The sequence below is a fragment of the Carassius carassius genome, chromosome 44 (genome assembly GCF_963082965.1).
Source record: "Carassius carassius chromosome 44, fCarCar2.1, whole genome shotgun sequence".
Lineage (NCBI taxonomy): Eukaryota > Metazoa > Chordata > Actinopteri > Cypriniformes > Cyprinidae > Carassius > Carassius carassius.
In genome coordinates, this window is record NC_081798.1 from 19,278,596 (window position 1) to 19,294,304 (window position 15,709).

Consider the following 15,709-nt stretch of genomic DNA (forward strand, 5'->3'; position numbering starts at 1 on the left):
CTCTCCTGACAGAGGTCTGGAGGCTGAAGGTGAACAGCTTGTTCTCTTCTCCTTCACTTGACGCTAACACCTTTCTTCTCAAGTCATTAGCATTGAAAATAGACAGTCTCTATCAGTCTCTCCCTCACATAACATTCATTACCACCTAAAGCACCTCTGAGCCGCTCAGCTGGGACACAAAGGCATTGCGATTCAGCGAGAGAGGCGCTGATTTATTTTTTAAGGCTGTTTAGATAATGTAAGCCTTCATCAATACATCATTCAACATGATTAGGATGTTTCACAGAGAAAAAATTTATATACATTACATTAGTATATAGTCAATGTCAAATGAACTATATGACAGTTAATGTAGTGTGTAATAATTCGAGGAGACACAGTATTTAAGTTGATTCTATATTAATGGTGTTTCCTAAGGCGAATATCTCTTATTATTATTGCTAAACACCTGCATGATGTGTTCAAAAATGTTAAAATGTGTTCAAAGGAGCATACTACAGAGTACAATACTTTTACTGATAGCTGATACTAATAAAAAAGAACACACAAAGGGTGGTGCATATTAAATTACGCCTCTAGCAAAACACACTTGATTAACAAATCTAGATTGGTGGTCAGATACGGGCACTTTTTAACAACATTTCCCTCATTGCTGCTTGCTTGTCTCAATGGTCTCTGTCTGAACCTCACTCAGGCAGCCTGATTTCATCTCAGAGAAATGAAGATTCAATACAATTCTAAGTGTATGAGCAATAGCCATTATCATAACTCACTGCACCTCTCCGGGGTCTGCTGAAAAGAGCCCTGGTTCTTGAGGGATTTGTAAATCTTACGCTAAGTAAATGGCGTCAGTCCCTTTCCACTCCAACACCTTTCTGATTTATGCAGAGTTTGACTCTATTTCATTCTGCAGAAGACCCCAACTCAAATATTACTTTATGGTGTTAGGTTATTATTAATGAAAAGGAGTAAAGACTCCTTCTCTATTGATCTGGCAAGCAGTCGCTCTAAAATCGAGTCGGTTGCTAATTTGACCCAGATAAAAGCGTCCTGGGACGAGAGAGGAAATAAAAATGGAAATGAAGAACTTAAAAGAAAGGAAAAAGGGAGGAGGAACAAGAACAAAAACTTAGAAAGGGATTTGGGAAAGGAGGGAATGGTGCGGCTCTGATGATATTCCGGGATGGGATGCCATGCCATTTTCAAAAACTGCACACTGGAATGTTTGGGAACAAAACGACTTCATTTCTTTGTACCGTTTTGCACTCAGCCTGTAATAAATTTCAACCCCCCCAGAGTGTGCTCGATGGAAATTCAAGAGAAATGAGTGTAAAATACATCTCCACCTCTTAAATAGTTTTAGTGCATAAGTATTTTCAAATGGTGGGCCCCAAGGTCGGTGTCTACCGCTGCGGCCCCATGCTGACGACCTAAAATACAGTCTTTATTCACAGTCACACTCACTGCGCTTCTGCAAACATGGATCTGAGGCTCTAGCGGAGGAGAGATTACAGGATATTATCCAGGAGTTAGGGGTTTACAGACATGATAACAACATCCTCACATGCCAGTTTGTTTTCCAAGAACAGACTGCACAAATCTGAAATGTGAAATGCTTATTGCTTAAAAACAAGATCAATTCTAAATGTAGGTTATAACTAGCAAACACAACCCATCACCACTATTGTTTCCCAAAAAATATTCAGTTTAACTTGGAAATATGTTAATATACATATATATATATATATATATATATGTAGGATTTATTGTGAGATATTGTTATATGGATGACCATTACACACATTCCTCACCAGTTTCTGATCACTCCCTTTGACGTACGTCTCCTCATATGACTCATCGTTTCTGGTCCAGCTGTAGGAAATGTGGTAGCTGATGATGGGCGGATCGTAGGTGATCTCCGGACGGGACCATCGAACGAAAAGCGCCGTCTTGTTCATGTGCTGGACGTTCATGTTGATCGGGGCACTGCTGCATGCTGTGTGAAAGACAGAAAAAGAAAAAACTAAATGTGTGTTTTATCTCTTTGCCACCTCTCTAACCTTGAGCTCCATTAGTGCCCTTAGATCCCACAGCCACTAGATGGCTCTCTTAGACCATACACTACATTTACTCGGCTTTCACGTGTCCTGAATTGTGTCATGCCCTCTGTAAACACTAGCAGCATCCAAGATGCAGTTAATCTCTCCAGCCGAATGTGTTTAATCACAGAGCATGCCACAGTTTCTGGCGGCTGACAGCGTGCGTAGGGGTGAGCTTCTATTCGTAGAGAATCTGACAGAAGAAGCCCTAAATTTTCTTTAGTTTTGGTCTTCCTAAAATGCATGCAACATAGACAAACACACACATCTCCACACACACACACACACACACACACACACACACACACACACACACACACACACACACACACACACACACACACACACACACAAGAAGCCTCTATTAGCTCTAATCATAAGAGAAGTAATAGTGACTACAGACGTAATCATACTGCATAAAGAATACAGTGATGCCTGCACTGACTTTCAGACAGATGGCATGCATTCGTGATTACAGCACACAAACGTGAGTGTGACCTTTGAGGATGGAAGCTTGTCCTTTAAATAAGACCTCATAGACAGTTCAACAGCCTCCTCCGGTAAGAGTTTATGGGGGAATTATGTTCAAAAGCTCATGGAAATCCCAATTTGCATACTATTCATCCTAGATGATTTTAAAGAATAAAAGCAGTGGGTTTCAAATCGTGGTACACTAAAATATAGGATGCTAGAAGTATGCAGGCAGTACTGTTAATACTGCCCACAACTCCTTGCGCAATGAAAGATGAGTTTAAGATGTTCTCTTTTCCTGTTTATTAAAGTCAGGAATGCTGCTGCATCACTTTTTAATGTACAAATCTATAAGCTAAGCAATAATGAATTTCAAACCTTAATGCAAACAGTGTGTAACAAGTGAGTTTGTCCCAAAACCTGCAGTGTTTTATTTCTTCCTCAAAAAGTATGCACTTTCCCATCATCAGCAAAGTACATACAGCACTTTTAACGTATATCATAAGCATCGATTGGGAAGCAGGAACAGTAATATATGGGAGGATTAAAGACTGTTCACACCAATAGGACTGTTTGGCACAAAAATTTGGTCTGGTTTTGTATGTAATAAATCTTAAAAACCGGATTGGAGAGTAAGGATTGGAGAACATTGATCTGACTGATGTATGGTACCATGTAACATACCTTGACAATCTTAGCATTTTTCAAATTTTTTACATGATTGTTTAAATAACAAAATGTTCAACAGAATTTTAAGAAATCATCAGAAGAAAAGCCTCATCATAACATCTTTTCCATCCATGTATCTGTGCAGCACATCCCTACTCTCTCGTCCCACTCAGAAACACAGTCGCAGAGGTTACTGCGCGAGAGTGCAGGTCTCTTATGAGATGCACAGAGAAACATTTAATAAAAAGGCCATCTATGGCCCTCCGGCTTGTTGACCATGGAGAGTGGAGATTAATGGAGGGATGTAGCAGGAAAGGAGAAAAGGTGAGAGCAGAAGCCAAATTAGAGAGAGAGAAAGTGCAAAACTCTGTTAACCTTGAGCGGCTGTTTCGAAAAAAGACAAGTTTAAAGGAACAGTTCACATGAACAAGAATATTCTAACATTGGATGGAAAAAATATACAGGTTTTAAACAACAGAAGAGTGAAAATAAACACAACTGTATCTCAAAGCAAGTGTGTGCAGTAGCCACACAAGTACTGGCCTTATTACGCACACTTACGTTTAGCTTGAAATATTGAATGTTTAATTTTTTTTTTTAAAAATCCAATTGATGCATTTCCCAGTTGGACACACTCGCAGGTGGGAATGTGTCCTGCTTCAAAGTCTGTACTATATTCTGATAAAACTGATTCGGTTGTTTTGCCTACTGTGAGGGAGAGTTCAGCTATGATCCGGCGCATCTTTTGAATTAATCGAAGCTGACAAAAAGTTCAGCTCCAGCCTGCAGGCACCATTGATATGCTTCTGTTTTTTAGCTTCTATCACACTATTACTCCACCCTATCATCCTTTTGTCTTCATTCTATCCTTTCTGTTCCCTTTTTTATTTTTCAACGACAGCGCACAGCATCCACAATCAATTTTGCACAGAGCTGAAATTAAGCGTATAACCAGGGAGCGATAAGAGAAGTGTTTCTCTCTTCGTATTACAGTTTTTAGAATATTTCCAAACACAATAATTAATTCTATTTCTGATTCAGTATGTGCTGGAATTTAAACAGCTGTTTAGGAGGATTGGTGCAGTTTCAGTAATCCAAATCACCTGGAGTTTTTCTGGATCTGTGTTAACAAGCTGGTCAGACAGAAAGAGTTTAACCCAGTTGTTCCCAACCCTGGTCCTGGAGGCACCCCAGAATGGCACATTTTGCATACCTCCTTTCTCTGACACACCAATTTCAGGTCTTGAAGTCTCTTTTGATGAGCTGATGAACTGAATCAGGTGTGTTTGATTAAGGAGACATGCAAAACGTGCAGTGTTGGGGTGCCTCAAGGACTAGTGTTGGGAACCACTAGTTTAATAGATAATGTGGGTGGTCAGCTCTCTGTGCTTCTTCATTAACTGGTACTTTTGAGCCTGAGGACTTTTAATTTTTTCATGAGTGGATAAACACATATTACAGAAGAAAATGTGGCATTTTCGGTTTTCTTTCTCTGAACCAATATATGTAATGCAAGTTATATATATATAAAAAAAGTCATTTCCACAACAAAATGACTGGTATGTTGATTTGTGGTGGAAATTTTATGATCTGTGGAGTATTTGGCCAAATAGTTTTAGAATAAATGGTCAATTACTTTGTCTTGCTAAGGTTAATTTAATTAGCTATTTTAGCATTTAGCTTACTATAGCCAATCTGCCAAAAATGACACGTTGTGGAATGTGCCACTCCATGACGTAATAGTGTGCCTAAACATCGCCTCCACAGAAGATCCACGCCTGCTTCTACATCACTGCCTGTTTAGCCCGACCCACCGATTCGTGCATGTAGTGTAAATAATGAGAGAGTCAAACGATAGAAACCAAATTATAAAAATGGCTTCAAAGACAACAAGATGTTGTGCAGTGCCAAGTTGTGAAAAAAGGATAAAAAAAAGAATTGTGTACAAAAATAATAGAAATGAGGAGCTGATGTAAAACCTGTTGTATTGGTCTCCATCTTCAAGACGTCAAGTCTTTACCCTGTCCAAGGCGATGAGGAAGGTGTCGTCTTTCTGCTTTGTCATTTGTGTACTGTGATCTGTGTCTGAGGTGTGGGGAATGAGGCATTGTACTTGGACCATGGATCACTAGGCAAGATTTTATGAACATGTGAGCAAACTGTAAATGAGAGGCGCTACCGCAGTACAATTCCAGGGCCAATCAATATCTGTTAAAGCCCTCTAGATATTATGCTCCACAATGTACGGGGAAAGAGAGTGTAGGATGAGTGTTTTGTGTATATGGGGTAAACAACCTTTGTCTGTACTGAAAGGTAGTGGGTGTGTATTTTTGTTTGCCAATTTGTGTGGATCAAATATTCCCATGAGAAAAACGGTCATCATAAAGGGATGTAAAAATGACAGTAAGGATGCTTGTTAGTTTGTTAGGGTTAAATCCCTGTCACATGACCCACGTCAGGGCTTCAATGCTCCTCTTAACACAAGCGTCAAGCACCACTGTGATCTCCACGTGAAAAAGCATTTTCATGAGGTTGCTAGGCAGCAAGAAAATGGGAAGTTTACACTGTAAACGGAAATTGAATTACCTAATAAGAAGATTACAGCAGAAAAAAGTCCTGGTTTTTGTGATTGTCAGGATATGTCTTCGATGCAGGGTGGGATATCAAAATTTAGGCTTACAATAGCAGTCAAAAATTCTATACCTTACGTAACAATTAAACAGTTTGCTGGCAAGTTAAATGAAACTAGAGCTGTGAATAGATTTAACAATTCAATATGAATAAAAATGTGTAGTATATTAGTATATCTGCCAGCGAAAACTGTCTTTTGGTGTTTAAATAGTAATGTCAGGATTTACTAAAGACATGCAGTGAAGAATTAGTGCTGAAAAGGCATGGACACTGTTATTTTGGCGCCTTACCTTTATTGAATATGCATTTGTAGGATTTTTCATTTCATTTCATGCAATGCGATTTACTAATGTTTGTACTAGTCAAATTACTGGTTTTTGCGCCATTATTTATAGGGGTAGTTTACTGTTTTTTTTCTCTAGACTTGATTGTGTTTATGGGGTGTAGTCTAACATGTGTTTATGCTTCGTTTTTTTTTAAACGCATTATTTTTCACACAATTTACCTTTATTCCACAACGCCCTGTCCTTTCTTTGACAAACGTCTTGATTTATTTCCTGTTATTATAAAGCCCCTCCCTCAGAAATACGCAATGGGCTGAGATTGGTCAGCTGGCTCAGTGTGTTGTGATTTGCTAAACCGCCTCTACAGTTTGTCTGAACATCCCGCTCCTCAAGCTCAGAATGTGCTCTGGTTGTATTGTAAACTATGACGTCCTCTATATTGCTTATCAATTTGAGCCCCTGAGAGACGCAGAGACTATTAATGTAGAGGATCGCGCAGAACCTGTGCAAGCACGGCTCTTAATGATATGTTTGTTTGTTGTTGTCTCAAACATTTAGATACGCTGTGTTTTGCAAATACTACTGCTTCTGTTAGCTTTTAATATACGGTTTTATTCTGATTTAAGCTTTAATACAGCACAGCGACCGTACGCGTTTCCATGTATAACACTTCTCATAGCTTTGTGAAAATAAGTGTATACACCGAACAGTTTGTTGGAGCTGATCTGATGATCTAAATGAGAGAGGGAGAGAGAGAGAGAGAGAGAGAGAGAGAGATGCAGGGCAGGGCGATGCAAGGAACAGAATTGAGAACCGCTGCTTTAGAACATTGGTTTTAAAACTGAATCGCGATTCATATATGCACAGATTTTTATGTTTACTCCCTAGTTTTCTCTTCCTCCTCTCTAAAGCAAGCAGCATCTTTGTTGTGTGTTCCCGGGAGTGGGGTTTATCTGGGTTTGTGACGTAATGGACCTGGGAAGAGGCTCGTTTGTAGTCCCTTGACAGCTGTTTTTGTAGGCATTAAACTGCCTCAGAAAGCAGCATTACAAACTAACTAGCGTTAAAAATGTGAAATCGCAATCAACCACCCCTTTAACATCCCAAAAAAGCATGTCTTAAAGCAGCCGGTAATTTGTGCTGCTCTTGGTAGATTGCGCTGGTCATTATGGAAATGATATGGTTGCGTCTCTTTTCTGTAATGTGCACATTGTCAGTAAATCACACGCAGAATTTTCCCCTCCCATCTGCGCTTTTATGGAATTGCAATCTAACGCTAATTTGCCATTTAGTGAATCTGGCCCTTAGGAGGGAAAATACTAAATAATGTGTAATTGTTGAGTACAATTAATATACAAAATATGCACACTACCGTCTGGGGTCACAAAATTGTTCTTGGAAGAAGTTTCTTATCCGCACCAAGGCTATAGTGCCATTATTACACAAAAAACATAAGCCAAATGAAAGACCCCTTCACGACATAGAATTGAATGCGTGTGTTTATCTGAATGCTTCAACCACTGGTGTCCACATACTCTCAAAAGACACCAAAGCAGCTGTCTTTTGGACACGAGTAGAGGTGAGAAAAACAGCGTGTCCTTGAAAAGCTACAGTCCTGTGCATTTCTTATGAGCGTGGCTGCCACATGGAGCAGGGAATGTGCAAGAAAATAGGCAAGTAAAGACAGAGCGTCTAATGACACAATAGCAGAGGACGGCACCATATGCCACCTACTCACTCTCATTACACACACGCACTCACAGACACTGACACACACGCGCTTGCTCTTGCATTATGCGATGCATTATGAGTAAGCACTAATGAGGGAAATCTGAATCTATTTGAATCTAAATTTGTTTCCAGAAAGAGTCTAGAGCTCATGAATACAGGGTACATGATTCACAGCCATGATATACAAACATCTGGCTTGATAGAAGCTGCCAGCCAATCAGCTGTCAGGAGAGCCCGCCCACCTTTAGAAGCATCAGTACCGTACGGGTTCCCCAGGCTGTCAGTCAAGTCAGGCAGCCAAGCGTCTTTGACAGCGGATTTGAAGACCTCTCGGTTGTCCAGGCTCTGGAGTGGGCGGAAGTTGTTCCGCAGATATTCCACGGATTTAACATGATCCTGCTGTTCTGTGGTGAAGATGGAGTAGAACGCTTCCAGCTGAGAGAGAAAGAGAGAGAGAGAGTTCAGTATGTTTTTATATCTGACTCTTATTTTTCCAGTAAGTCATCTCCCAAGATGGCTGGAGTCTCTTTCCCCTCCTTCCAAACTAGTGACTCAGAGAAATGTTATTTTAGCTCACAGGCTGATCAAAGACTGAAAACATGATGACCGTCTGTCTTACTTTCGCCTCTGTGATGCCTCAATAACCTTCTGTCTCCATCCCTCTCCTGCTTTTGTACTAAGGTTTGGATCAAGGCTGTTATGTATACATATCAGTGCTACACTTAGTAGCTAACTATGCATTACTGACATTGGGGCATTTCTAGTGTATTAAGAACTTAGAATGGACTGCATCAGCTCAGATCTTGCGTCAGATGACCACACCAGAGAACACATTGTCCCTGGATTTGCCAAACTTGGCACACTTCATGGCATATAAATATTCAAGAGTTATTTTGCGAGAGACTTTTGCATTCCTGTAATTTCTCATAGACAGCTGTCCTGTTTTTAGTTAATGTTAATGTGTTATTAATTGTATAAAATGTGACAAACAGTAATTATGTATGTAATATATTAAGCATATAAAAAATACTATTTTGTTATTTTTTTACATATATATTTTTTATTTGTTTGCTTTTGAAATTATATGTATATTATATTTTATCTTTGTTTTTATTTTAGCACTGACTGTTTACTTATCCTCATCCTCACATTTTTTAAATATATGTATATTTTTTTTTAATTTTGTTAGTAAGGCTAGTTTTAGTATTTTGTGATATGAAATCAATTTTGATATTATAAAAACCAGCAAAAATTCTATATCACTACATATATTGTCTTTATATCGACACATATCAAAAATCTATATATTGTCTATTTATATAGAATATTTTGGTCATATTGCCCACTCCTAATGGAAATCCTCAAGAGCACTGTCAAATCCTACATTCCAGCACCAATACACAACAGAATATGATTTGTGACATCATTTCCTGTGATTGTAGGCTTCACGCCGAGATCCGCTGCATCAATATTGCACTCTAGAATAATTTCCTAATCACAATCCTCATCTATTAATCCCTCATATGCCAAAACCACGCTTGTAAACAGCTTATTGGGAGTGAGCACTGGCTACAAAAGTACGCATCCTATTGTGTACAATACTTAGAACAGTACTAATCCGGGACAGATTTGTGTGTGTGTTTATGCAATGACTGTGCATCATGAGTAAGAAGGTTAAGTAATCCCTGGTGGGAAATCACAGCAATAGGGCCGTTCTGGGTCACACATCTGTGCGTGTGTGAGCGTCACTGCTTAAAAGACAAGTTGGAGTCTGATGGTTGAGTAATCCCTTATGGCTAACCACAGTAACAGGGCATTCTTGGGGCAAACTGCAAGATATGTGTGTGTGATGTCCACCTATGCTCCAGATGTTGCAAATGCAGTAGACTGGCTGAGCATCGATCGGCTCTTAAAGTGCCCCAGAGCTCCATCTGTCAGTCTCTGTGACCTACTTCCTGCTTTGATGAAGAACAAAGGAGCAAGAAAACTGGGGAGTGAAGGACAACTGTCTTCCTCCATAGACTCACTTATATCTGCCTCAGCAGTGTTTCCTTTTAAACAAAATCACCCAGAGACAAAAGGGAACAAAAGAACTTTAAGAGGTGTCAAATGAGAGCAGAAAGCTTCTGTGGGCAGCGTTTATGGCTCTACCGAAAGGACTGTGTCTTCCTGTATAAAGCTTGCTGAGCTGTGACTGTTACATGTATCACTTCCTACAGTTTTGATCTAATGGGCTCAGAACATTTGGATTCTGATGGGCTTTTATTGCATATTTTTCAGACAAGAAATCAACTATATGTAAGGTCATGTCAATCAATAATGCCTTCATACATTATTAAAATTGGTTAAAACTTGACTTTGAATGCAAATTGCTTTTTCAACATTATTACAATGTGCGCAAATCAAAGTTTTGACATTTGTCAATTCAAGAGTTTTCTTGCTTTGTTTTTTTGATTTGCATTTAAACCCCTAAAATGTAAAGTTTTTAAATGAGTCGAATCTACCGTATGCCACTCTGTCTCAACAGAAATTGTAGCATGTGCAAAACAACATATTAGCCTGGAATAATTTCTGGTTCAAATGTCCTCTGTCTATGGGTTTCTTAGTGGTGCATTTGCATTGGATGTGCACCTGTGTTCATTGATGGCTAGATGGAGCACAAGAAGAGAAGAGAACACTGGGGTATTTTTTTTAAAAGTAACACATTTTTTACTCAAAATTGCGTGATAGTAATGGCGGCACACTTGTCAAAGATGTTGTCGATGTACAGGAAAGTCCCATTCAAGATAAACAGGCATAACAGAATTTGGAGAACCATTTACGAATTACTCAATATACAGTTTAATGAATGATTTACGCTGAAATTTGGTACTTCAGTCTGTTGCAGTCTTGTTTCGTGAGTCAAATTAAATATGCGTTATCTGTCTATTTCTGGTAAAATATATTATTTATCATTACAAAGACTTACACCATATGGTTACAAAACCTTGAAAAGACTTTGAAATAACATGGAATATTACACGGCCGGATGAGGTTTATACAGCTATCCTTTGATCTTTTATACGTGAGAGCAAAGCCTCTGTTGCCGTTTCTCTTTCAACACGTGGTGAGATCAGAAGTCACAGAGAGTCCAGAGATGGATCGGTTTCTGATGGAGAACAACCTTCATAAACAGACACTGTGTTCGCTATAAACTTCAGCCCTTACTTATCACATCCTTCTTTGTTCGGTATCTGAGTCTAACAGTGCTGGTAGTGAGAGCCCACCTCACAATATCAACCCTGAGGATTTCTACTCTAAAACCAGTCCTCTTTCCTCTATACTTTGGTGAAAGTGCAACATATTCTTCATGCAGCCTGTTAGCATTAAGATGCCCCATTTTTGGTGTTTGGTTTTGCTTTATTACAGTGTAAAAGCTCAGCTAGAGAGTTTTCCTTATCAATCAGAGCTCAGGAGTATTGCTGAGAGAGAGGACAGAATGCATGTGCGCAAGCCAAGTTGGGTGACGCATACTAATGGAGAGGCATGAGTCAATGTGGCGAAAGTACGTTCCATTAGAACAATAACGGGTATTACACACATTGCTCTTTTCTTATATTTCTCATGCTGTTTAGCAATTGTCCCAAAGCCCAGGTGTTTTTCAGGAGCTCTATCTAATAGATCTCAAACAGTTTTAACTCCTCAGGCTTCTCAACTGGGTCAGCTGCTCTGTATTATGGGAACTGTGACTTTGAGCTTTGCTTTGAGTAAAGATGGCATAATTCGGCTGTTTTTTAAAGACCCAAATAGCATGAATAGCCTCAACACACCTTCATATGTGTATTCTAGACTTACCTGTTTGTAGGAGAGGAACACGGGCCGACTGAAGACGATCCACTCCACCACTTTACTGCAGGGCGGCGTGGTCAAAGAGCCGATGTAACGGTAGTAGCTTCCGATTGAGGACGGCAACAAGTCTCTGAGTACGAAGGGCTCTAGAAATGTCTCTTTTTCTGGAACAACAAAACATAAATACATTGAGAACAAGCATTTTATCTGGTTAGTAGTATTTGGCAAAGATACTATTTCTGATGCATATATTGTTACCCTAGTACTGGTAACACTATTAACTGGTAATACTGATATAAAAATTATAATTACATTTTATTTGGAGTATTAATTGTGCACAATGCACATTTCTTAATATTAAGCCTAAAATGTGTTTTAATGTCACCATTGATGAGGATTGTATGATCTCTGAATAATATCTGTGCAAGATTGTTTAAATTGATCCTGAAGTATACTTGCAACAGTTCCACTTTAGCACAATCAAATATACTTCAGAATATCTTTATTTGGACTTCAGCACTACTTTCACACAAGTAGAACAAGTACAAAATTAGTTGTTCCAAATGACCAGAGTTTAAGTATATAGTACCTGTGTAGTATACTAAAAGTACAATTGCAGTGTATTTTATTAAGTGCATAATTATGTAAATGTATTTGTAGTATACTTAGCATAAAATAAATGTACTTCAAATAAATATATTTTCCACTATGGTGTTTTTTTTTTTTACTTATTTAGTTTTAGTTCTCCATAACAGTTCTATTAACAAATCTTTCAGTATTTGAGAACTCTAATATATTTGCAAATGAAAAATAAATGCAATACCATTACCAAATAATGACATATAATAAATACAGTTCAAATGATTCTTTAGATTTTTTTAATGACATTTCACAGTCTTTTAGAGGCAGTATATTGTAAATGGAATCAATCGAATAATCAGCCACAACTACACATTTCATTTATCTATTTATTTTTTTATAAAACACTACTGACTCATAATGCCTACCTAGTAATCTGAACAAACAGTAAGTAATTACACTGATCTCACAAGCTCTACAAACAACATACCAAAGTAAGTGTTTGATTCTTTAAGAAAATGACTCATAAGAGTTATTCATTTTAGAATTGGTTGTACTGCACCTGTTGTGCTCTATGGTTTGGATTTGTTTAAAATAATTTGCTCATAAAAGTCCTTCTTTCTGCAATCAGTCCACAGTAGCCATACTATGTTCCTCATTTACTAAAAAGAAGTGCTGCATGCTTGACTCCACTAAAAATAACTGACTCACAGAAGTCCTTCTCTCACTATACTGTGCATTTCTGATTCACTAAAAATAAACCTACTCATAAGACTCAATAGTTTGAATCAACACCCACGACACCTTATCATCATGACTGTTGCCTTAGTATGTAAACACTCATTTTTATTTTAGAAAGTATGAAACTTTTGATTATGCAGCTTGCTTGTTTTTCTTTTGTACACAGCAAAATGTAGCAGCTGTAACTTTGAAATTAATCGCTGCATTGTCCTAGAATTGTTTTTCTCCACTTATTGTGTCTGTTGTTAGTTCAAAAAGGGACACGGACCAAACTAAATGTTCAAGCTGTGGATGAGTTGTGCGTTTAGCATTTTAAAGCCACTCAATCCTCGAGAGGACACAATCTGCAGATTTCTACCCATAATCCTCTTCTGACTGAAACGCTTATCAGTTCCATCCAACAATGCCTGCCCAACATATGGCTGGCCTGGCGACATGATAAAACGAGAACCGCTGAATTACACAGCTTTCCACTTGAGTATTTCTTGTTCTGATTTTCAAATGCACAAACATTTTGCTTGACATCAAGATAAACAGATGGAGAAAGTCGATTGGTTTGATGTGCAGCGATGATGACGCACAAAGAATAAAGTACATTGCCAGTCTGCTGACCCATATTCCAAACCTTACACTAGGAATCCTGTTCAAAGGAGCTTAGCATGTAAACGGCATCTGATTTGGAAATATCCTTGTAGGAATTCTAAACATTTGAACATAGTACAGCCTACAGCAAATGTATTGCAATGAGAGCAGTGATGGCCTGGCCAATGACGTCTTCAAAACACCCCTGGATGACTGAATTAATGGACTTGTAATACATTCCATAGAGAAACCGAGAGCTCATTTCATTGTTTTGATTTATGCACCCTTGAGAAGAGGCATTCGGTTGAGAGAACAATCCTCAACGACTTGTGTGGCGCGCGATGGGACGAACATGAACTCGCAACACTCAACGCCACTACCAATCACAGCAGGGTTTAGAGATACTGTGATCTGATAGCAGTCTCATTATCACTCACTGAGAGAGAGAGAGCAAAATAAACAGAAGCATGAGCTCATTTATATGCGCCTTGATGTCTAGTGTATAAATGGGGAAGCTACATGCCTTGTGTTGTGTGTATATTGAAGTTAAGGTTGAATGAATGGTAATCCCCTGAAGGTTGGACTGGGAATGTAGAACTAGAGAGAGAGAAGCTTTCGCCGTGCCTCAGTGGCATGGTAATGGATGCCACAGAGCGCTTTTCTGTCACACACACACACAGCCACGGGGCAAACACTCCAGTCACACATCCGTGTCTGGACCCAGCACGCCACCGACTCTCTCTGCCACACGCAGTCCCGTCGCCAAAGCTTCCGTCATGAGGTTACATCAGCTGCTGCGCACTAGGAAAATGTGCATAGCCAGTACAGTAGGGAGGTAATGTTTATATTTTTGGATCTGTCAATTGCCGATCAAATCCAAACCTTGTTACTCATTATAAGGATAGTTCACCCAAAAATGACAATTCTATCATTAATTACTCACCCTTATGTCATTCCAAACCTGTAAGATCTTTCAAACACAAATTAAATAACATTCCTGACCCTCCATAGACAGCAATGGAACTGACATGTTCAATGCCAAGAAATCGATAAAATAGTCCATGTGACATCAGCGGTTAATTTATTTTATGAAGCTAATAGTTTTTGTGCGCAAAGAAAACAAAAATAACGACTTAATTCAGCAATTTCTTCTCTTCCATGTCAGTCTTGACGCACATTCACGAGAGTCTGAGAGCGTACGTCATGCTACAGTCATGAACGCGCATCTAAGATAGACAGAAAAAGAGAGGAAATTGTTGAAAAAGTCGTTATTTTTGTTTTTCTTTGCGTGCAAACAGTATTTTTTTTAACTGTAGGTCTTACTGGTTTGGAATGACATGAGGGTGAGTAATTAATGACAATTTTCATTTTGGGGTGAACTATCTCTTTATGTATATCCTGTTTTAGGCTGACATGCATTAGAATACAGAAGTAAAAAAAAATTTAAATGCTGTTTCATATTGACTTTAAGGGTGCTTTCACACTTGGTTCGCTTGCCTGGTTCGAACCCGAGTTCGATCGCTCCCCCATCCCCCTGCCCCGCTGGACTGCGTTCATATTATATTAGGAACTTTAAGCAACAACAGCTGTATTTTGTAACTCGAAAAAGAACATTCAGTCATCATAATGGTAGTTCATACAATCTGAGTGGATCTCTTTAGAACTGAAACAAAGGGTGTAAGTGAAAAAAATTAATAATAAAATAAACCATAAACCATTACTTCCGGACAAATGTGCAAGTTCACAATAGGGTAAAGTTTACACTAGATGTAAACGTAAGTGCATTGTGAAGCTTAGAAGATTGTGAAGTGTAGAAGCCTGCAAAGTTTATAATACACTTATGTTACACTTAATATTAGTTTAGGTCAAGCATAAACTTGCATGATTAAAATATGAAAGCATTAAAATATTTGTATTACACATACATGCCTATTTGCTTCAGAAGACACTGAATCATCCGCTGGGTTCATTTGGATTAATGTCATGAAGGCTGAACATGTTTTTTGGAACATAAACTCTCTGGCACCTTATACGTTAAACTCTATGAGTGCATTATAGTGCATTTTATGAAAGAAAGTCACACACATCTGGGAC

At 38.6% G+C, this 15,709-nt stretch overlaps 1 protein-coding gene across 2 annotated transcripts in view; it reads right to left on the reverse strand.

The window, feature by feature from the left end:
• Nucleotides 1–15,709, reverse strand: part of LOC132126785 (receptor-type tyrosine-protein phosphatase gamma-like) — a 218,849-nt gene that overhangs the window by 33,489 nt on the left and 169,651 nt on the right. For both annotated transcript variants that reach the window (XM_059538283.1, XM_059538282.1), the window contains exons 7-9: nucleotides 11,720–11,877; nucleotides 8,128–8,320; nucleotides 1,812–1,996 (exon numbers count right to left, since the gene is read on the reverse strand). In XM_059538283.1, coding sequence (XP_059394266.1) covers nucleotides 1,812–1,996; nucleotides 8,128–8,320; nucleotides 11,720–11,877 — 536 coding nt within the window. The remainder of the gene's footprint in view (nucleotides 1–1,811; nucleotides 1,997–8,127; nucleotides 8,321–11,719; nucleotides 11,878–15,709) is intronic.